The following is a 23,408-nucleotide window of genomic DNA, read 5'->3' as shown; positions in this document are numbered from 1 at the left end:
TAAAATTGCGTTTTTGCAAAACACAATGCTAACAGGAGAAAGAAGGAAAAAAACCTTTACCTTTGGGTAAAGTTTAGGATGTTTCTATTGTCATAAAGCAAATAGCTGCTGAGAAAGGGAATGTTTCAAATTATTTTTATGAGCTAAAGTGAATCTTTATTACAAACGTTGAAGCAGGAAATCCCCAGCTTTCTCCATATAGCTCAGAAGGAATATGTGGACTTTCTCCTTTCTTTCCTCCCCCACTCTCAATCCCGTCCCATTATTGAAAAGAGTTTTGTTCATATGCAGGGCAAACGTTAAAAGCAGGGACTTCAACGAATAAATGGAAAGCCTAAAAACTTTAAAGAAATTTCAGGTGCTCAGAGGTTAACAGACTTATAGCCCGGAGAAAGGACCAGGAATTCCCCTAACCCTAGCACGCTTTAGATGGGGGTGGACCTAAAAAGAAGGGGCGGAGGAAGAGTGAGCGGCGGGAGGAAGGGAAAGGAAAAGAAGGGAAGGAAAGGAAGGCGCACCTCTGACCTATAGCCCCACGCTCCCGACTTGTACTCATGCCTAGCAAAGAAGACTGGAAAGGTGAGCAGGGGTGCGGGCTGCTGGTGGGTGGAAAGAGAGGGGAAGGGCTCCAAAGTCGGCCACGCCACCCCCGCCCAAGGTTCCGAGAAACCCCACCCAACAGCGGCCCGAGGGAGGGGAGGGGGAAGGGCCAGCGCTACTAGACCGCGGCAAGTCAGCCCTCCTTACCCCCGCACCAGCTCAGGTGGGTCTGTCCTTCCTTCTCCTCCTCTCTTTCCTTTTGAGCACTCAGGAAGCCGCTAGGCAGGGAAGTGTCGTAAAGCTGGGGACAGGAAACTTTACCGGGGGGTAACAGCGACGGCGCTTTACGGCAGGGGAGGCTGAGTGAAAAGCCTCGGCGGCGGCAGCAGCGGCAGTGGTGGCCGAGCAGGAGGAGGTGGCGGTGGCGGCAGCAGCGGCGGCAGCTCGGCGGCCAAAGAGGAGGAGGCGGTAGCGGAGGAGGAGAGGGAGGAGGCAGAGGAGGAGGAGGAGCGGCGGCGGAGACTGGTGTGGGGTTAGTGGCGAGGAGGTGCAGGGGAGGGGGGCGGCAGGCCCGGCGGCTCGGCCTGGGCGCTGGGGGTGGAGGTGGTGGAGGGTGCCGCCGGGCAGCTGGGCGGCGCTGTAAAAGGAGGGGCGGAGGTGGGGGGTCAGAATAAAGGGTCTAGGGGCACCTACTCCGGGAGGAACGGTTTCCGCCTTTGTTCCCCTCCCCTCTCCCCAGTTACGCCCCCCACCCTCACCCCCTTTCCTCTCACCTAGAGAAGCGGCCCGACTCATGGGCTCCTTTCTCGGTCTGTGTCACTTCTAGGATGGCGGAGATACCGCCCGGGCCTAGCAGCCTCCTCCCTCCGCCGCCGCCACCGGCCGCGGCCGAGCCGCGCTGCCCCTTCCCCGCGGGGGCCGCCCCGGTCTGCTGCAGCGAGGACGAAGAGGACGACGAGGAGCACCGAGGAGGAGGAAGAGGAGAAAGAGGAGGCAGGGACAGGAGCCCGGCCGGTGAGGTCGCTGCCTCCAAGGGGCATCAGCGTCTCCATTGCCCGCAGACACTGGCGGCGTCGCTGCCTCCGCCGCCGCCGGTGCAGCAGGAACAGCAGCAACAGCAGCAGCAACTCAACGGGTTGATCAGCCCCGAGTTGAGGCACCTTCGGGCAGCCGCCTCCCTCAAGAGCAAGATCGTGGGCGCTGCTGACACGGCGGCCACGGGCCCCGCCACCGACGGGAAACCGAGGGCGACTGCAACCAAAAAAGCTGGGCAGCCCCCCAGTGAAAGACCCCCTCACACTCTCCCCAATAATGCAAGAACTGCGCTCCCAAACCCCACAACACCGGCGGCAGCTGTAACAGCAGCAACAAGCGGCCTGGCGTCGGCCCGCAATGGACTGGCTGGAGGGACTGAGCAAGAGGAGGAGGAAGATGAATCGCTGCTGGTGCTCTCCTCGTCCCTGACAGCTGTCTGCAGCTTAACCACCTCCTCTGACAGGGAGGCAGAACCCGAGGAGGATCGGACGATACGATATGTCCGATATGAATCCGAGCTACAAATGCCCGATATCATGAGACTGATCACCAAAGATCTGTCTGAACCCTACTCCATTTATACCTATAGATATTTTATCCACAACTGGCCACAGCTATGCTTCTTGGTAAGTGGGTGGAAGGAGAAAGTGGGGGTGACCCCTCAGGATCCAGACCATGTAGGGGAGGGAATGTGTGTGGCAGCTGACACATTTCCTAAACCCCAGCTTTTCATAGTACCGATTGTGGTGTAAAGTAAATGTATACACACAGTTATTTGAGGGTTTTATTTTAAACTGTTTTGAAGGTAAGAAATCTTGGATGAGGGCAATTATATTGATGTAATGGAAGTTTAATGCAAAGGGATTAGGGATCTTGTGTCATATCAGTAGTATGTAATTGTGTTTTAACTATCGTTGAGAAGATCCATTCATCATCTTCAAAACGCTTTACAGTCATTAACTTTGAACATGTTTCTACTCAGACAGGCTGTATTAACCTTTCAGTAGAGAAATGTATCCAAAAATTTCTGTAGTGTTAATAAGAGTAATCAAAAACATGTTTTGATGAGTATGATTGTCTATAATGGTATGGCCAAGGCGAAGCATTAAAACTTATAAATACATTTTGTAATCAGTTTTTTTTAAACTTTAGAACAATTAACATAATGATAACCTATTTGGTTTTAGTATGCGACTAACAATTATTTTAGCTTAGAGTTTGAAACCAAGGGAGATGTACTTGTGTAAGAGTGTAGAAAACTAGGTGTGAAATTGTTACTAATTTGATTTTTGTTTAATTAAGAATTGGCAGTCATACAAAAAATAAGGGTTTCTATGTGCCATGTAAATCTGTGTTTTATTGCTGTGTTTTTAAGTTAGCAAATTTTTTTAGTAGTGAGAGGATTTATATGGAATGAGGTTTTCTTTTTTTTAATGCAAGTTACCAAGTTGTTTAGCCTACTGCTGGTGGCAGTGATATATATTAAGTAAGCTCTAGTACAAGTGAATATATGTGATTATTATTATGTAAATACAAATAAATTGTTTATTTTATCCAGTAAAAGTAAAAGGAAGTGGCACCCTCAAAATTCTTAGAACTGTTTTATGATTTAGAAAGGGGAAACTATTATATTAGCATTGTTTTTTTCAGTTTAATGTATTCTCAGTGACTTATCCAAACCATTTTTTCACTATTGGTTTAAAGCTATTTACTTTTCTTACAGGTGGTTTGTCCCAAAAGTAATTTTTCACTCTGCTGTTAATCTGAGAAAATGATTTGATCATTGTGGCTCACAGTACCATTTTCAGTCTATCCTTAGGATTGGTAATTTTTCTTTTACTTTATATTGAATCTGCCATTATACTATAGAAAGTGGGTTTCTTTGGGCCTTTGTAGGATTCCAGACTGATAGGTAGAGAGGGAATTATTGTTTAAGAAATAGTGATTTCATTCAGTATTTTAAACATGATTTTCTAGTTTTGTTAGAAATATCTAATGGTTATGCCAGCTGCCTTTTTTTATTTAAATATGTAACTTTTAAGTATTAATTAAGAAATAGCCCCTTCACATGTATTGATTTTTAGTAGAAATACCTTTAACTTTTTTGTCTATCAACTGAGTTTTTAGACACTTCATAGTTTGTCTTTCTCTTATTTCATAGAACTGTACTATACGTTCTAAAGGAGAGGTTTTTGTGGTAGTTAAATACTGAAGACATGGGGCATAATTTTTACAGGGCATTTTATTTTCCTGCTAATTTTTAGGGTCAAAGGCTTAATATCCAAAAACTGGGATTTCCCAAGGGCAAGATTTGTTTTGCATATTTAGATCTTTAAGCAGTGAAGATTAGAGCCCAGTTAGAACTTAGTGTTCCTTTCACCGGAGTTTTTAAAATTTAGATTTTCCATTAAGAACTAGAGCTATTACCGATAAATTCAAATTTGTACATAGTTACAGGTTTTAGGAATTGTTAGAAACTTTTGAGATTATCTAGATTAACTTCATTTTCCCTCAAATGAAGAAACAAACCCATAGAGTTTGTGTCGACTAAGGTCATATAATGGCAATCCAAGGCTTTTGACTGCTGGACTGATACTGTATCTCATGATGAAAATTTAGATTCAGGAATAGGCAAATGGTAGATTAGAAAGAATACCAGGTGGGGAATTAAGGAATCTTGGTTTTGGAGGGTACTTTTAGTCTTTCATCCAACAGATTACCTGTATAGGAATCTTCCCAACAAGTAATCATCCAGGATAAAATTAATCATCACATCAGCCCTTCAGATACTTGAAGACAGCTATCTTATCTTAATTTTTTCAACCTATTGTTTGATCTGGTCTTAAGGCTCTTCACCATCTCTATTTTTCTCCTTTATGCCTCTTTATCAATCATAGTATCTTGGTTGAACTGTGGGACCTATTCCTTGTGCCACATTAAGTAAGTTACTTAACCTCTCTATAATCTCCAAGATTCCTTGGGGCTGTGTGGTTTTTCTTTTAATTTTGGTTCTATAGAAGAGGTAGTTTTATTTCCTACCAAAATACCTTCCCTTGGAAAGTGGTTTGAGACATTGAAATGCTAATCCAGTTTCCCATGGTCACACAGCTATTAAGGATCAGAGGCAGGACTTGAACCTAGGTTTTCCTGACTCCAGGGCTAGCCCTTTCTCCACTGTTTTGTACTGTCTCTTCCTAAAGCCTGTGATCTTATGAACATAAATGAAACTGAATATAGCCTATGACCTGAACGATCAAATGCTATTTTGTAAGATTGTTTTTGGCTACCTTGACAACTTAAAAACATTAGGGAATTCTAAAGATGTCCTTAACCTCTAATCGATTAAATGAAGATAGAATGAAAATGTCAGGTACCATAAAAATTATTTGAATCAACAAAATGGTATTATATATTTCTTTTTATAACCATCCTTGAATTTATCTACAATCTTTTTGAAACTTGTTTCCAAATATGTATCCGCTATGGTAATGAGTTCTGTAAGTGTGCTAGATTTATAAAGTACTACTTTATTTTATTTGTTTTAAACATGCATGATCCAAAGCTTCAGCTGGTTTTTCCCCTGGATATGTGAACAAGTCCATATAATTGTCCAATTCATATTCTTTGTGATTGCTCTCAGGTTAATTGTACTGATCTTTTTTTAAGTTGTATTTCAGAGATAATTTTCTGTACTTAGAAAAATCAGTAGTAATAGATTCAGAGTCCTTGTTCAAAACTTTTTGGATTCAGAATTTGGAAATCCAAAAATTTATTTAGAATCGACGAAGTCTAGATTGTTCAAATATAATTTTAATCTAACAAAATTATTCCAATTAAAAATGGACATATTTTCTTTTAAGATTTGAGCCAGAAGCTTTTTAAGATTAATAAATGTTTTACTAACATTTTGCAAAAAAATTTTTCATTATATTAAGTTTTGGACTTTTTTGTATAAAATGGGGTTTTTGTTCTTGAAAACGATACACAGGTATTTTGTCTGTTTATTTCTGCTTGACTAATGGGTTAGAGATGGACTGAGTGAAATCAATCTAATTGTTAATAGTAAGATGTATTAGATTTAGTGTTTTTGATGACTTCAATACTCCTCAGTTAAGTGATTATAGTTTTGAGTCTTAGAGAAATAAGAGACTTCTTAAAATTTTATTTATATAAACTCGATTCATTCTAGAAGTCTATTCTAGTATTTGTTTTAATTTTCTAGATAAGTATAGTAAATTATATGAGCATTTTACTATTTGAAACTTACAATTCAAAGAAATCATACTAATGTATATCTGTTGATTTTTTGGGGGGGGTAGTATGTCAATTTGTGTGGGTTAGCATCAGTGTTTTTCCTAATAAATAGGTTGATTAATTAAGATTATTTTTAGTATTGCTTTTATCTTTTCTCTAAAAACTGTATTTTATTTTTCTCTTAAGTTTTAAAATGAATTACAATTTCAGTCAAATGCTATTTTGTGTAGTTGTACTTTTATTGAGGTCAAGTTGTAAATACACCATTTACTTTACCACATAAGATATGAGTTCTATGTGATTTTTTTCATCATTGTTATAGGAGTTTCATTCAACAAACATTTATTAAGCTCTTTATTATATACAAGGCATTGAGAATACAAATGTAAAAGAAAGAAAGAATCTCTGCCCTCAATGTGCTTGCATTATTCTGGGGAAGAGCCCATCATGATTATAATATTCTATTTTTTCCACAGGATCCAAGCTTAGTATACAAAGTTTTCCTCTGGAATGAAACTAAACATTAAAACTTAATAGCTAAAGAATTTTGTTTTTTAAAAAATCAAAATGAATCATATATTTGTTTCAGGTTATGAAAGCACAAATAAAACTTCAGGGTTTTGTAAGTACTAAATAGCTTAGGAACTATGATAGGAACCAAAATAGTTATATGAAATATTCAAATATATTTAACTGATTTTTTTTTTTTGATTTTGATTTTTATCATTTAGGATAATAGATTCAGAAGCCACAGTCTAATCATTTGTATTTTATGTAGTCCTTTTCAAATAAAGGTTTGTTGTTCATTGATTTAGAGATAGAAGACATTCTAATCTAACCCTCTCAATCTGCTTTTGAGAAAACTGAATCCAGGGAAGTTAAGAGACTTTTCTGAAATTGCATGGATAATGGCAAAGTCAGAATTTGAACCCTGGGCTTCTATCTAATTAGAAAACTAAACACTTTGTACTGTATCATACTGCCTCACAAGGTAGAATTTAAAAATATTTTTTAAAACAACAATGTTTTGTGTTTTATTACAATCTGAACTTTTTCTGTCTTTAGAAAAAAATGAAGACTTTTAAAAGTGTCATCTCAATAATTTGTTTTCTCTTTTAATTTGATTCCATCACTTTTTGAGAACTTTGTTCCTTCTTGGAAATTTACTTAAGAACAAAATCTGAATTTTTACCTGTGACAATTAAAGCTATAAACACTCTTTCATGAAATATTATGTTGAAATGCTTCAATATTCCTGTGTATCTGTAATCTCAAGTCATATTGATATTTCTTCCAAGCGATGCAAATCACAGCTCATCCATGCCAGTTCATGAATGGGTGGAGGGACTGCTGTGATGAAATTTGTTAAAATCCAGCATGACTCAAACTTTTTGTGACTGGAATTTTGTGGAACATCTCTTCAATACTATTAATTAAGACTCTTGTGAATTCAGCTAATAAACTTTTTAAAAAACAAAGTTCTGGAAAAACTGAGAAGCACTTATGCTTAAAACCTTAAAATTCATATTAATCTACTTATGAAATTTATGCTGGAACTTCCTCACTATAGTGTTCTCCTCAAAGTCTTTGATTTAAGACTACATGTAGTCTTTTTACTACTTTTGAATCTCAAAGGAATTTTAATTACTAAATACATATCCTTTTAAATGTATTTTTCTCTCAATGAATTCTTTTCTAGGTAGTAAAGGCAGGAGCAAAGTTTATATTTTATAATACACATTTGGGGATATCCATTTTCTTAAAAAGTGAGTGGCAGCTGAGTAAAAACACATTTTTTTTAAAAGACCCTAGTGTGGTTGAAGTAATATGCTATGTACTTTTATTCCAATATGATTATATTTGCCCTTTCCAGGAAACACGTCAGAAAAAAGTCCATGTGATGTAAATGCTGACATAGAGTATTGGAATTAACTTTGGATCATACTCAGGTGTCCTGAATCAGTGGTTTCTCTGATTTCTATATATATCCTTTCTCATTTCTGTCCCCAAAACTCAGTAATATTAGCTTATCATGGTTCATGCAAAAAATTATAATTCTTATTTGTTTCATTGTCAAATTGCTAGTTACTCAACACCTACCTTGTGCAAGATGTTCTAGCTGACCTGTTTTTCAGGCTATCGACAAGAATAATATAAGAAGACAGGCAAATCACAGGGTGTCCTAGGTTATAATTTTTAAGGAAATTCTGACTTGATTAGACTGTTATTTACTATTTTGAGGTTCTTGGCTAAAAAATATTCAAATGTTTAGAGTTATTTGATTGTAGAAATGTATTGGGTCTCATGAGAATATATACTTCATAACTGTTCATTTATTTTTAAGGCCGTGGTAGGGGAGGAGTGTGTAGGTGCCATCGTTTGCAAGTTGGATATGCACAAAAAGATGTTCCGCAGAGGTTATATAGCCATGTTAGCAGTGGATTCCAAATACAGAAGAAATGGCATTGGTAAGAAAAACAATTTTTTATTCATGTAGTTAAAGAAGCAATTGGGTACTTATAAGTTTTAAAACCAAAGGCCAGTAAAAATGAAAGTGATATTTAGAAATGAGCCTATGAAACTAGGGAAAATAAGCTAATGGATTTGACACCCTTTCAGTATACTTAAAGAGATCTCATTTTTACTTAAACAGTTAAAGTATTTAAATTTTTTTCTTTTATGCTTTTCAGTTTAATTCATATATATATTTTTAAACACCTGTGATATGTAAGATCCTATCCAGGTGCTTGGGATATGTAAATATGATACAACCTTATTCTAGGGGAACTCACAGTTAACAGGAAGAAGACCATAAACAGAAAACCTTGGGTACAAAGGGAAGAGTATGCTAAGAGCAAAGGAGAGGGCCAGGGAAGGTGCTATAGAGAAATGTGGAGTAAAAGATAACTATCAGCTAGGGAAGATCAGGGAAGGCGCTTCATATAGAAACTCACCTGAGTTGGATTTTGAAGGAGGACATACAAAGAATTTCTCTTCTAAGCCTCTGGAGAACTTTTCTACCTGTATGTTTTGACTTATAATATATGCTACAAATTTCGCAAAGTTGTGGTTGTATCTGGTATTTGTCCTTAAGAAAACTTCAATTAACTTAGTTAAGTATACCTCAGATATGGATAAAAAATTTTGTTCAGGTGTCACCAGCACCAAATAGTTGATCACTAGCAACTCTTATAAACTGAAGGAAGACCTAGAAAGGTGAAGAAATAAAACTGATGTATTTTACAATTTCATACTTGTCCTTTTTTGGTGACTTCTGTCAAAAGCATATCCATATAACACTGGGTTATTTGTTGTGATGTAGGAATCATCAGGGAAGAGTTTTCTGAACATATTGGAGACTTAGTTTACCACTAAAGCAGTAATGATTTAGGGACTTCTTGAAATTCAATTCAACAAATACATGTCTTCTAATTGTAAGTCTCTGGGGATATAAAGAAGAAAAATGATGCCCCTATCTTGAAGTAACTTAAATTTTTTTTTTTCTGTGAAAGGGAGAAGAGGTTAAGTGTCTTTAGGCTTTTCATTAGTTAAGCTGATAAGAGAAGATGCAATAGAGTTGTCTGAGAAAGTTAAGAAGAAGAGGTCCCTTCAGGTTGGGGTGGAATCCTAGAAGACATCTTGGAAGACCTAGGCGTTAAAGGAGACAAATTAGGGGGAGAGGTAGTTTTTCCAAGCATAAGTTATGCTATAGACAAAAACATGAAAATAGAAGGCAAAATGAGATTGAACAATATGGATTCCCAAGTAATTTCCATTGACAGCTTGGATGATTCTTCCTAGAGGAACTGATCATATCTGTATTTTTTTTTTGTCTTTGGGCTTTGTTAATAGTTCACAATATAAAGTGTCATTGTTGATGATGATAGTATTTATAGAGCACTTCAAGATTTCCAAAGTGCTTTATTTTTGTCTCATTTTATCCTCATTATTACGATTAGTACTATTGTTTCCATATTAAAGATGAGAAACTGAGGTAGACAGAAGTTAAGTGACTTGCCCAGGATCACTCAGCTAGTAAGTGAATCTGGATTTGAACTCGGGTATTCTTGACTTCAGGTCCAGCATCCTATCCAATGAACCACCCACATGCCTCTTTTTTGTAATTTTGATTTCCTAAAACTTTTGAGCTGTTTACTAGCCAACATAAAAATACAACATGATTTAAGGTGGACCAGAAAACTATAAAGAAAATTAAAATTTTATAATTTAGAACTTACTTTGTAGACTAAAGACTCTTGATTTCTATGTATTTAAGGACTGGTAACATTTTGAGGAGGAGGTCCAAGCAGCTAATTAAATAATAGCTCTTTTGAACCTTTATGATTCATTTTGATATTATGATTTTCTGATACTACTTAATTTTTGTACCTTTGGCATATTTTTCAGAAAGATTCCAGAAAATTCCTTTGAAACCTATTAGTACAACTGAACATAAATGTAAATATTTTGTTTTTTCTAGTTTAAAAAAATGAAAATATATCAGTGATATAACAGGAAAAGTTACGTGCAGCTGTCTATTAGTAAAAATTTCACTGATTAACAAATAATAAGAATAATACTTTACATAATAGCATGATTGATCTTTTATGAAGTTTATGTAAAGAGTAAATGAATGAAAAAACATTTTTAAAGTGTTTTCAAAGAGCCAAGCATTATGCTAAATTAGGTAGTAGATAGGGAGGCGAAAGACATGTTTAGAAAAGCAAGACAAAAACCTCTTTTTAGTGAACTCTTCCTCAAACTGGAGGAGATAGCACATAAAAGATGGGTTATTTGCAGGGTGGATAGGAAGGCCCAGAAGTCCTAAAGGTACAGCAACAGGATAGATGACAAGGCTCAAGAATCCTTAGAATGAATTAGCAGGTTAGATGACAATAGGGAAGATGGAGGATGATAGTTGGTAAACTCCTAGTTCATCTAAGTGGTATGAGAAGCCATATCTATTCTGCAAGGCATGGTCAAGGGAGTGGGGAGGGATGGTCCTTAAGGATATGTCTTGGAAATACTGGGTGATTTTTCTTAAGGTCGGGGATGAGGAAAGGAGAAAAGGAATTGGCAGAAGGTTGAAGGAGAAAGACCCTTTTATTTAGTAACCCTATACTTTGGGTGTGGGGTGTGTTGGGAAAGTGGAGGGAAAAGAGAGTAAAATTTAAGAAGGAAGAATCTTCGATGTTATAGTTAAGTAATTTAAAGTAGTATGTAAAAAATCCAGTTTATTTTGGAATAAATATTGTTTTACATAAAGACATTTTAAAGTTAGACTCTTTCTGAAACTTACATTACCAAAAATATCAATAAGTAAGTTGGTTACTTAACTATATGACATAATGGATCAGCATATGCTAGGGCATCCTTTTACCTAGATAATAACATTCCTAAAGATCATATACAAGTACATACTTGCCTGGCTTTAGTGTATCCCTGTCTCCAGCTTTAAATCCTAGACCCACTACACAGATTTGTCTGAACTAGCCTAGTGTTCATGAGACCAGTGGTTTGTAGAATTTAAGATACAGTGAGTGTTTTAGGCCCTGCTCCCATCTCCATTAAATCAGTTGGATTCTTATTTTTCTTTTGTGCTTTTGTCTTTCCAAAGACAATTTTAGAATCAGAACCATTTTTCTGGAGAAGACTAACAGTGAAATCTATATTCTAGGTACTAACTTGGTTAAGAAAGCTATTTATGCCATGGTCGAAGGAGACTGTGATGAGGTAAGTCTCTGTGAATGTTTAATAGATTTAAATAATATAAACTTTCTCACATATTTTGGAAGATTAAGTAATATTTTTATACATGTATACTTAGAGATCCTAATGGAAATGTAAGTAAAAGTTAAAAGTAAGATTTGATTTAGGTGTTTTTCAGTAAACATTAAAAAATTTGATTTCTTAATTATGTGTAATAATAATCTTATATGTCTTTCTCAGAAAATTACTACCTCAGTCTTACTTTTCATGGAATAATGTCACTGTCAAGCAATGTAGCTTATGTTGAATTTCTAAGTAAGAATAATATATGTGAAATATAAGCTATGAAGCTATATAAATTTCATGTATTTTTATTCTAAATTACTTATAAACTTTAATTTCTCATTGAATAATTTTTTCATATTGAGGAAAACCACCTACTCCAGAGACAAGACTATTCAGACTTGAAAAACCTCCAATGAAAAAACCTACAAAAAATGGGGGGGGGAAGTATTTAATAAATGGCTATTGATCATGATGATTTTATTATTATAAATAATAATATTACTACATAGCACTATTACTATGATGCTAAATGGTGGGAGATAGAAAGTGAGTCAGTAGCCTGAAACAAGTATTTGTGTATTAATAATACCATATATTTGTTTAACACTTTATAGTTTACAAAGTAAACTGCTCTCATATTTGTTAACTCTCTAGTTCTCTGCAGCAAATCTTTAAGATCAGGAGGGCAGGTGTTATCCTTATTTTGTAGCTCATATAATTGAGATTGAAGTTCAAGATCATGAAACTAATAGGCAGCATAGAAGGAAATTCAAAAAGCAAACTATAAACTCATAACTATACTACCACTTTTGGTAGTAAAAAAGGAACTGAATTTGGAGGCAGAAAATTCAGTTGGATTCTAAGTGTTGCTTTGTTAATTACCCACCTATATATCATTGAATGAGTCACTTCTCTGTGGGCCTCAGATCAAACTAAAGTGAAGATGTTTTCTTAGGTTCCTTGTAGTTTTTAATTGTTAAAATTTTGAGACTGTAGAAGGAGTTTCAAAGGGGAATGGTGAAATATTGAGGTTGTAATTTTCTGAAGAAGGATCCTACTTCACCCCTCTTTAGCAAAAGATTTTATAAAACACAGATTTTTTTTCCCTCAGCAGGTCTATCTAACCAGATAATGAGTTTTTATAGGTTACTACTAGAAATTAGATTTAAAGGAGGCCCCAAAAACATACTATATGGCAGAAGAAAAAAGAAACATTTAGGGATTTAAAATCATCTGTGGAAAAAAACTCTTTAAGTGGATAATTCATGCATAGGAAATTTTAACAGTTGACTTTCCAATTTGAAAAATTTAGTTATGTTTCAAATTGAGTAGATAGATGATTGCTGACACCTTTAAGTTTTCAGGATAAAACTGGGGAAGATGAATCATGAGCATTACATTATAACCTTGCTGGCTTGATTACTATTAAGGAAACAAGTAAAAATTTTTTATCACTATATATAACAAATTGGGGAAGACTTTGGAATGGCAGAATTTCCACCAACTATCTAGAATATTATAATACCAGTTCTCTTAGGCATTGCTTTTTTGTCTGTGTCTTTGGTTCATATGGTTAATGCCTAAATAATTTTTCTTTGAATGTTCTTAAAAGTCTAGTTGGAAATTATGGTTTCAGATGGCTGTTATTTCTTATATTTACATTGTGTTTTATCAGAAAATCATCACCACTAGTTTATTTTTCGATTGCTTTTTTTTTTTTTTAACCCTTACTTTCTGTCTTAGAATCAATACAGTGTATTGGTTCCAAGGCAGAAGAGTGGTAAGGGCTAGGCAATGGGGATTAAGTGACTTGCCCAGGGATACACAGCTAGGAAGTGACTGAGGCCAGATTTAAATCTAGGACCTCCTGTCTCTAGACCTAGCTTTCAATCCACTGAGTCACCTAGCTGCTCCCTTCGATTGCTTTTAAACCAATAATCACTAATACTTTGAAATGTGAAAAATTCCATATTCACTGTCTCAGATGCTTTTATACAGCAGGATTCCTATTAAAGTTTAAGTGATTCTTTTTCTGGGTTGGGTAGTTTTTCCATGGTAAAATGAATCACTTAAAGAGACAGAACTATTTTGCTTTTTATTCTGGTCCTATAAGACTTTCCTCATTTCACCTAAGGACCTTGAAGATAACAATTTTTAGAAATTCCAAGTAAAGGAAGGTATGAATTTGAGGTGAATTTGTGGATTAGGTAAGAGTAGGAGTTTCAGCAAATGACTTTATGTTGGTTTCTGCCTGTAATTCTATTGTATCTTGTTTCATAAGGCTTAAGAGGTTGTGAAATTTTAGGAATTTAGTCTGAAAGCATATGAGTTGTAGGAAAGAAAGGATAAGACAGACCATAGAAGGAAGTGTGAGGAAGAATTTAAATATGCAAAAACAAATTGCTCTGTTGTATTCAGAACCTTTAATAGCCAGTTCCTAAAAACAAAAGGGACAGTTATAGTCTTATAAGTTCCCAAATGTAGTCACCCTGCAATATAATAAACTATTAAACCTATAGCATTTTGAGAGTAACTATATAGAAAATATTCCTGTAGATATCAGTCATATGAAAGTTGATAAATTTCACCTCAGTGTTCATGGCCTTATGATATAATCTCTTTGTAATAACCATAAAAGAAAGTCATAGTTCTGCAACTAAAATTTAAAGATCTAAATTATTTACACAAGGAGATAAATGAGACTAATGCTTTTTGTAGAAATAGTATGGTGTAGAGCTGACTAGATAGTCTTACTTCATCCAGAAATATGCAAATTCCATGAATTGGCTTTTTAAAAAAGATTTAAAAAACAAAATATGCTTTCTGACTTAGACTTATCTTTTTATGAGTAGCTTCTTAATCTGGAGATCTTTTTCTTTCTTGATTCTAAGACAGGAGAGTGGTAAAACCTAGGCAATAGGGGTTATATGACTTGTCAGAAGTCACACAGCTAGAAGTGTCTGAATCCAAATTTGAACCCAAGATTTCCTGTCTTTAGACCTGGCTCTCAATGCATGGATCCACCTAGCTGCCCTACTCCCCACAATTATTTATTATAGAACTTTTTGTGCTGAAAGAAAACCCTGCTAAACATGCCCAATCTCTTTTATTTTACATATAAGAGCCTTATCCAGGGTCATAGATCTAGAAAGTCTTTAATACAGTGATTTTTTCCCCCCATACCTTTCATATGTTTAGAAAGTTCTAGTTGTTTGTCATTTGCATATATAGACTTTTCCCTTGGGGCTACAGGAAAACTGATAGGTTGATTTATTCATTCTAAAGGTGTTTTTGAACACTTTTCTCCATGTCAGATGTTAAGTTGTTTCAGAGCACCCCTAAGTAAGAGAAGAATGCCAAGAAATAGAGGAACTTGAAGGGCAAGCTTCAATGTGAACAAAAATATTTGAAAGATTACAATGTAGACAAAGTAAAAAAATTGTTGCATTTATGACAGTATTAGCTATTCATATTATTTTTGACAGAAACAAAATTACACATAAGAATGTGTTATAAGACCTTGAAAGTTTTGATTTCCAAGAATATAAATGCTGCTCATTTAGTCAAATGATTGAGTAACTGTAAGTAATGTATATTTTTGTTTTTATTAGCTTAATTGAACTTTGACCAAAGAGTTAAGGAATACGAATCTATATACAGTGATTACTACACATAATTTTCAACAGTATAGTTCAGACTGGTCAAGCCATTTCAGTTCCTTCCTGTGCTGCCTTTTTTTTTACCCCTAATCTGCTCAATCCATCTAGACTTAAGCATATCCCCATAGCCAAAGATACTCAATTCCAACATGCACCACCTCACAATTAGCCAACCAAAAGGGAGAAAAGCCTTTTAAATAAATTTTAGATTGCCTTATCTAATTCCTGAAAAACTCTATATGCAATAGCAGTATTAACTCATTTGGGAAGAGAAGATTTCATTTACAAATGTAGAATTTCATGTAGTTATTACTATAATGTAGAAATATTTTAATTTTTGTTTTGTTTTTGGTATGCTTGCAAGGGTAGGCTTGTGTTCTTTTTAGGAATAGACTTCTGTGTAGATATGCTTTTAAACATAGTTGTTTGAACTTTATTTCAACATATATTTTTAATATATAACTACCTCCAAAATAGCTAGTAGTAGTAAATCATTTACTTATATTTTTTATTTATTCTGAAAAAGGAATGAATTATCTACAGATAAATGTTCTCAGTTGTTCATTTGTTTTAATCATGGCTGACTCTTCATGACCCCATTTGGGTTTTTTTTGGCAAAGATACTGGAACGGTTTGCCATTTTCTTCTCTAGCTCATTTTGCAGAAGATGTAACTGAACAAACAGGGATTTAGCTAGGGTGACACAGCCAGATTTGAACTCAGGGAGATAAACCTTCTTGACTCCAGGCCTGATATTCTATCCACTGCACCATTTAGCTGCCCAAGGATAAATTATGGTATGGTTAATTAAGCCATGATAAATTATCCCTTGCCATTTTAAGGCAAGGTCAGCAATAAATTAAGCCAAAGACATCAGTGATCAAACAAACTGATGTCTGTCTTCCAAATCAATGTTATAATATATACATTATGTCAATTTAACAACTATTTTAAAATCATCTTTACAGGGCTTTTACATTAAAAAATGAAATGTGACCATACATTACAACAGCAGCTCAAAGACTATTGAAATCTTACAGATATATAAATGAATAGAAATTTATGATGTAAAGAGAGAAAAAAAGTGGCTTTAAAACAAGGGGTTATAATGCTTCATAAACATGAAATGAATTATTCTTGTACAGATTTGGCATGGAATTGGCCAGGTAATGATATAATCTTGTGATGTTGAATAAAAATCAGTTTCTATACCTCAACGGAAGAAGTTAAAAAGCTTTATGATCTAATGAAAGAGTTTTTTGGGGGTACTTTAATAATTTAAAAAAAAACAACCCTTAACTTCATAGTACATTATTTACTTTTGCATGTTCTTGTCCCTACACATCCCAGAAAGGACTGGAATGCTTAATAAGGGATTGACCAACCTGACAAATATTTATTTTTCAGATTACAAACTTTTTAGTTAGTACATATGCATTTTTCAGATGGCATAGAGTTATTAGAAAGGACCCCGACTTGGAATCAGAAAACTTCTGTTTCAATCTCAGCTATGTTATTTAGATATGTGATCTTGATTGAGTCATAGTCACTTAAATTTAGAAATAGAGGGATCTTAGAGGTTCTCTATCCAGCACTCTTATTTTACAGATGAGGAAACATACTTAGGTAATTGCCTTGCCCAAGGTATACAGGTTGTAAGAAGCAGAACTTAAATTTGAACATCAGTATAGTGGCTCCAAACCTAGCATTTTTTTCCCCACAATATCACCCCACCTCTCACTTAGACCTCTTTGAGTCTCAATTTCTTAATGTGTAAAATGAAAATATTAACTTTTGTACTATCTACTTCAAGCTGTCAGAAGGATTACCTAAAATTTTTTTTAATGCTTTGCAAACCTTATTAATCCTTAATTTCAGGGATCAATAATTTCATTGGTATGTATACTCTATACAGTTAAAGTCATTGTCATGATTTTCATAACTTATATAGATAGATTTCATTAGTTTCAGCACCCAAAAAACATCCTCTGTCAACCTCTTCTTAGATGATAAATGCATCCCTGGACAAGCCCTATGCAATATACTTTTATATCTTGGGGAGGTTTGCATAGAGATCAAATACCTAAGGTGAAAAATAAATTTTGAAGGGTTATATAAATGAAAGCTGTTTTTATCATTAGACAAGGTATCCTAGAAGTCTTTGTGCATTTGTAAGCTGTTTTAGTCTAAAACTGCACCATGATTTTTGGGATACTCTATATAGTTATTTTCTTTGAAAGATTAAATTTCTAAAATGTTTTTAAATTGGAAATTTTTTTAAAGAAAGAACAATATATAGTGACCAGATGACAGATTTCCAGTGTGTAAAAATTGTTCTGTAAACTTGGATAGAGAGAGATATGGCTGTCATGTTAGAAAATGATGCCCTTGAACTAGAGTGCCATTTATGAAACCAGGTTAGCTGCCTTGCAGAGTATAGGAGGGGGAGTGATGTATAGTAGGCTTAGAAAGATAATGTTTAGATCAGGTTATGAAGGACTTTGAAAGCTCAACACAACTCTGAGGTACCACCTAAGGTCTGAACCTAGCAGATTAGTTAACATGACAGCAAAAGAAAGTAATAAATGTTGGAGGGGATGTGGCAAAATTGGGACATTAATGCATTGCTGGTGGAGTTATGAGTTGCAAGACTGTGTGCCCTTTGATCCTGCCATACCACTGCTGGGTTTATACCCCAAAGAGATCATAAGGGAAAAAGACTTGTACAAAAATATTTATAGCTGCACTCTTTGTGGTGGCAAAAAAAAAAATGGAAAATGAGGGTATGTCCTTCAGTTGGGGAATAGCTGAACAAATTGTGGTATATGCTGGTGATGGAATAGTATTGTGCTCAAAGGAATAATGAACTGGAGGAATTTGAACTGGAATGACCTCCAGGAATTGATGCAGAGTGAAAGGAGCAGAACCAGGAGAACATTGTACACAGAGACTGATACATTGTGGTACAATCAAATGTAATGGACTTCTCTACTAGCAGCAATGCAATGATCCAGGACAATTCTGAGGGACTTATGAGAAAGAACGACATCCATATCCAGAGGAAGAACTGTGAGAGTAGAAACACAGAAGAAAAACAACTGCTTGAACACATGAGTTGATGAGGATGTGATCTGGGATGTAGACTCTAAGCCAGGGGTCAGCAACATTTTTGGCCGTGAGAGCCATAAACGCCACATTTTTAAAAATGTAATTTCGTGAGAGCCGTACAGTGCTCACAGTGCGCACTCCTGTAACAGCACCTGAAAAAAAATTGACTTTATGGCTCCTGCAGAAAGAGCCATACGTTGCCGACTCCTGCTCTAAGCAATCACTCTAGTGCAAATATCAATAATATGGAAATAGGTCTTTGATCAGTGACACATGTAAAACCCAGTGGAATTGCGCATTGGCTATGGGGAGGGGTTGGGAGGAGGGAAAGAACATGAATCATGTAACCATGTGAAAATATTCTAAAAAATATATAATAAAAAGAAAACTCAACACAGGAGCTTGTATTTGCTCTTAGAAGGAATAGGGAGTCTATGGAATTTGAGTCAAGAAGTCACATGGTCAAATCTTTACTTAAGGTAAATTACTTTGGCAGTTCTGTGGAAGATGGACTTTGATAGGGAGACCAATTAAAGACTGTCAGCCATGAGAGCTGTTACAGAGGTAGTTGGAAGATTTGCCAATTGATTAGATATTTGGGGTGAGAGAATAACACTGAGGTTATAAACCTGGGAGACTAAAGAATATACTTGCCTTCAGCTGAAATGGGACAGAAGGGGGCGAGTTTGGGAGAAAATGGAATGAGTTCTGTTTGGACATAATGAATTTGAAATGTCTCTGGAATATGCATTTTGAAATGTCCAATAAGAAATTAGAAAGAGGAGCCTGAAGGTCAGGGAGAGTCTCAGTTTATATAGATCTTTGAATCATCTGCATTGTAACTAAACCCATACAAGGTAATGAGATCATTGAGAGAAAAAAGAGAAGAGGTCTTCAGACAGAACATGGAGGAATACTACTGTTTTGTTGATCAGAGATTGGAGAGAGTAGTCAGGAAAACCAGGAGAAAGTAGAGTCATGAAGACTAGAGAGGGAAGTTGGTCATTAGTGTACATTGTCTTGTGTATGAAGTTACTGCTGCTTTGAATTTTTTGTGTTTTCCAAGAATATTGTTAAATTGGTATTTAAAAAATAAATGTGTTCTTTGTAGGATTTTTTTCCTTTAGTTTTGACACTGAAAAACAAAACTCAGGATCATATATTTGAATTTAGAGCTGGAAGGGACCCTGTAGGCTGACAAATTCAATCTATTCATTTTATAGCTAAGGGTCAGAGACAGTAAGTGACTTTTCCAAGGTCACAAAAATAGTAGGAAACAGCTGAAAATAGAATCCAAATTTTTAATGTTAACAAATGTGAAATGCCCCCAAATTTTAAAAATTATATTCTTAAGAATACATTTACTATATCTACAAGTATTGATTGATCACTTGTAGATTGTAATTCTGTGCTTGGTATTGAAACATTAATAACAAAGTCCTTACTGTTAAGGGTGGGGAGTGTAATTTACTGATCTTCATGTGTTTTTAATTTTCCACATTGTCTATAGTGAGACTTTAAAGCAGGAAGGCTTAGACATCATCTACTACAACCCCTCTGATTTTGTAGATAGGAAACTAAGGTCAATGGACCTCCCCAGATCCCATAATTCAGTCACATTGAACTAGAAGCAAAGTTTCCTATTTTCCACTTCATAACTTTCCATTTTGCCATTACTAGCTCTTTTATAAACTCATCTCCTTTTTACAAGTACAAAAATAAAATTATATTCTAAAGTAATCCTCTAGTAGGAGCACAAACAGGTAGTGATTTTTACATTCCTTTGTCTATTTCAGGACTTGGAAATAAATGAGCTAGTGGTCAGTAGAGACAATTGTTAAAATCTATAAAGCTTATCCCCTATGCCAGCACAACAAAATAAATCCTCCTTCTTTCTGATCAATTAGCAGTTGTGACAGCAGAAGGCATTATTAAGTTATATAAATTAGATCTTCCTATACTGAATATACTGATGGTAAAAAAATATAAAAACATTGATCCAACATAGCAAAAGATAACCTTAGGTTTCTTTCCCCCAAAAAATGTTTCCTCTTCAAATATTAGAATGTGATTCTGTCAACATTTTGCTTCAAGTTTTGTGGTTGATTAATTTTAATAAGTTAAAATAATAGGTGCTGTTTATTCTCCCCAAATAAATAGATGCTAACCTGAATATTATTTCATATGTAGATATAGATCTTTATCTTTCCATATGTATATACTCTCTTAAGCGATTTTTTTTTTTTTTGCTCAATATTCTCTTAAGCAGTTCTCCTTAATGATTTGCTGGGCTTTTGCCACTCATCTTAAATGTCTTATGAAGACTATTGGAGAAAACTTTATATTCATTTCTAAGTTTTTATTTAGTTCATTTTCACTGACAAAAGAAATTGAATTAAAGCATTACTTTTGAATTTACCTTTTTATAAGAAGATGAAATTTATAAAAAACACACAAAAGGTGTTAGGAGGAATTTGAAATTGCTGAATCCTAAAGTGTCAAAGGTGATCCATTTTCACTTTTCTTCATTACTAAGCTAGGAATATCTAATAGACACTTCATATATACGGGGTAAAAATCTCATACTCTCTCTTTAGATTGAATTTTGGTATATTTGTTTTCCAGGCAAACCTGTTAGTCTTGGGGTAAAATTATATTTTGATAGAGGAAATAAGAAAAATTTAAGGATAAATCTTTACATCTTTCTCCTTTTTCCTAAACTGGTTTGCTTTCTGAAAGATTTTGAGGAAAGAAAAATGTGTAAACTGCATTGATTTGCTGTTATAGCTATTCAGTTCAGTAATATTGAACTACTGTTTTGTGTAGTAGACTGTCAGATTTTACTTCAAATCAAACAATTGAGTTTTCACATTGTTAATTTTGAAATAACTAATAAAGCTTTTTCTCATTTCTTTAAAGGTTGTCTTGGAAACCGAAATAACAAATAAATCTGCTTTGAAACTTTATGAAAATCTTGGTTTTGTGCGAGATAAAAGGCTGTTCAGATACTATTTAAATGGAGTTGATGCACTGCGTCTTAAACTATGGCTGCGTTAAAAGAAACTATGACATGAAGGAACAACTTCCCAACAGCGCACAGTCGGCCTTTGCATGCAATGCAATTTGTACAGAATTGCTTTGCAGGTGGATTTCGTAATTTCCATGCAGCTCTTACCTGTCAGTGTCTCATTGAGTGTCGCACATATTTGTTGCACTATGGCATGGCACATTTGTTCTGAATTAAAAGATTGTTTCAAACTTCAAAAGTTCTTTTGGTACCAGCAAGATGTGCCAGTTGCTAGCCAAGATTTGTTCGTTCATTTGCAAGTCTACTGACAACGTTATATACACAGTGAACATTTTATCACAGAACCTGTATGTGGAACATAATTTTTGTTCCTGAAAAAAGCCAATTTAGATTGTAAAATTCTCTAAGTATACTAACATTTCATACAAAAACTTGCCATAGTTTTCTGGGGGGAGGGAAAGCTTCAATTTTAGGTTTTATTTTTCAATATTGAATTTTCCATTTTTGAATATTGGTACCTCAGTGATTAGTGAATGAAAAAAGTGTATCGTAGGGTGGGATGTGTGTGTTACAATGAGTAACAGTAACAATTAAATTGCGTCTCCCAGTGCCTGTATAGATAAGTATATTTGTCTTTATCTCTAATTTTTTAGTGCATGCTTTCTTTTTATTTCCTTTAAAAATGTCTTTGCAAGAAAACTGCTTTTATTTAAATTCTGAATTTGATAATAAATTATTTCAGATTTTATAATTTGGATACTTTTCCCAGGCAAGAGACAGAGCTATTCTTATACAACAACAACAAAAAAAGTAGAAGCTGTTTGGAAAATTCTTGAATAGTTGCTAAAAGGGTGTAGGGGTGAAAAGGGTGGGAACTTGAAGGCTCCAGTAAATTGCTGGGTTTGGATGCACTTTTTCTTTTTGATAGGGATTTTTGGAAAAGAATAGAAAATTAATGTAAATTGGTATGATTTTATTTAATCAAAATTATTGCTATGAGCTGTGAAAAACAGCTTTTATAAAGCAGTTGGAACTTTTTTTCACTTGATTTGGATCCAGATTGCTTCAGTGTTCTAAAATGCTTTGATATTCAGTTCTTGGTCTTGGAAATAAATTTCAAGGTGTATTTTATCCATTTCAGCTGCTTTTTTTTTTCCTCTAAACTATGTGAGCAAGTTCTGGGGGAGGAGCTATCTTTTTTTTCTCCCTCCTAAAAATGAAAAGGGAGAAGAGTGTACATCCTTTTTTGAATGAGTTACAAGTCTTGTCAAAAAATCATCAATCATGGTGATCACTGTGTGATCCACCAATCATCACTGGCTACCTTGTGTTTTGCTAACTTATCAATTGGCACAATATAACAACTTGTTAAAAACAAATTGATTGTTTTTCAGTTTTAGCAATAAACCAGTATTGGCTTATTCCTATAACTAGAAAACCTAAAGTTTCTATGGAAAGGAATGCACTCACTATGAAGAATGTTCTATAGAAAACATGCTTTTTTCAGAATTCAGATTTGCCTTACTGTACCTATACTGTTAGGATTTGGTTTTAATTTAATTTTTTTAATCACTATAATTACTGTACATTAAAAAACCCTACCTCCATTAACATTTGAAAAAGTTCCACTTTCAGGAAAAAATTAAAGGAAAGCTACTCTTTGCTCAGTAGAATGCATTTGAAGTGAACAAGCACTTTTCAAATAAAATGATCAGTTTATATATATGGTGAAAAAAATTTTTTAATTCTGCTTGTGGGTTCCTTTGTCTTTGTTTTAAAGAATTTTATTATTAAAACTGCCCCATCCTATTCTTCTGGCACCATTTTTAAAGGCCCCGTTGTCAAAACAAGTATAGTAAAAAAAATAGGATTGGTGCATATGAACTCACATAGCACTGTGAGGGTGACATCTTTTAGAACAGACCTTTTTTTAAGGATAAGCAGTCAGTTTTCATTTAGGCCCTGGCATTTAATGATCTGAATACTACCAATCAGTGGTACTTTTTATA

At 34.9% G+C, this 23,408-nt stretch overlaps 1 protein-coding gene across 1 annotated transcript; it reads left to right on the top strand.

The window, feature by feature from the left end:
- The first annotated feature begins 380 nt into the window (after positions 1-380).
- NAA30 (N-alpha-acetyltransferase 30, NatC catalytic subunit) lies at positions 381-22,557 on the top strand. The gene is made up of 6 exons (XM_044662045.1): positions 381-579; positions 894-1,072; positions 1,367-2,201; positions 8,174-8,297; positions 11,507-11,562; positions 21,291-22,557. The coding sequence occupies exons 3-6, from the start codon at positions 1,368-1,370 to the stop codon at positions 21,426-21,428; spliced, it is 1,152 nt and encodes a 383-aa protein (XP_044517980.1). The 5' UTR covers positions 381-579; positions 894-1,072; position 1,367; the 3' UTR covers positions 21,429-22,557.
- Positions 22,558-23,408: the final 851 nt, after the last annotated feature.

Source organism: Gracilinanus agilis, chromosome 2 (genome assembly GCF_016433145.1).
Source record: "Gracilinanus agilis isolate LMUSP501 chromosome 2, AgileGrace, whole genome shotgun sequence".
Lineage (NCBI taxonomy): Eukaryota > Metazoa > Chordata > Mammalia > Didelphimorphia > Didelphidae > Gracilinanus > Gracilinanus agilis.
The sequence above is the reverse complement of the archived record's forward strand: the minus strand, read 5'-3'. Positions and strand labels throughout refer to the sequence as shown.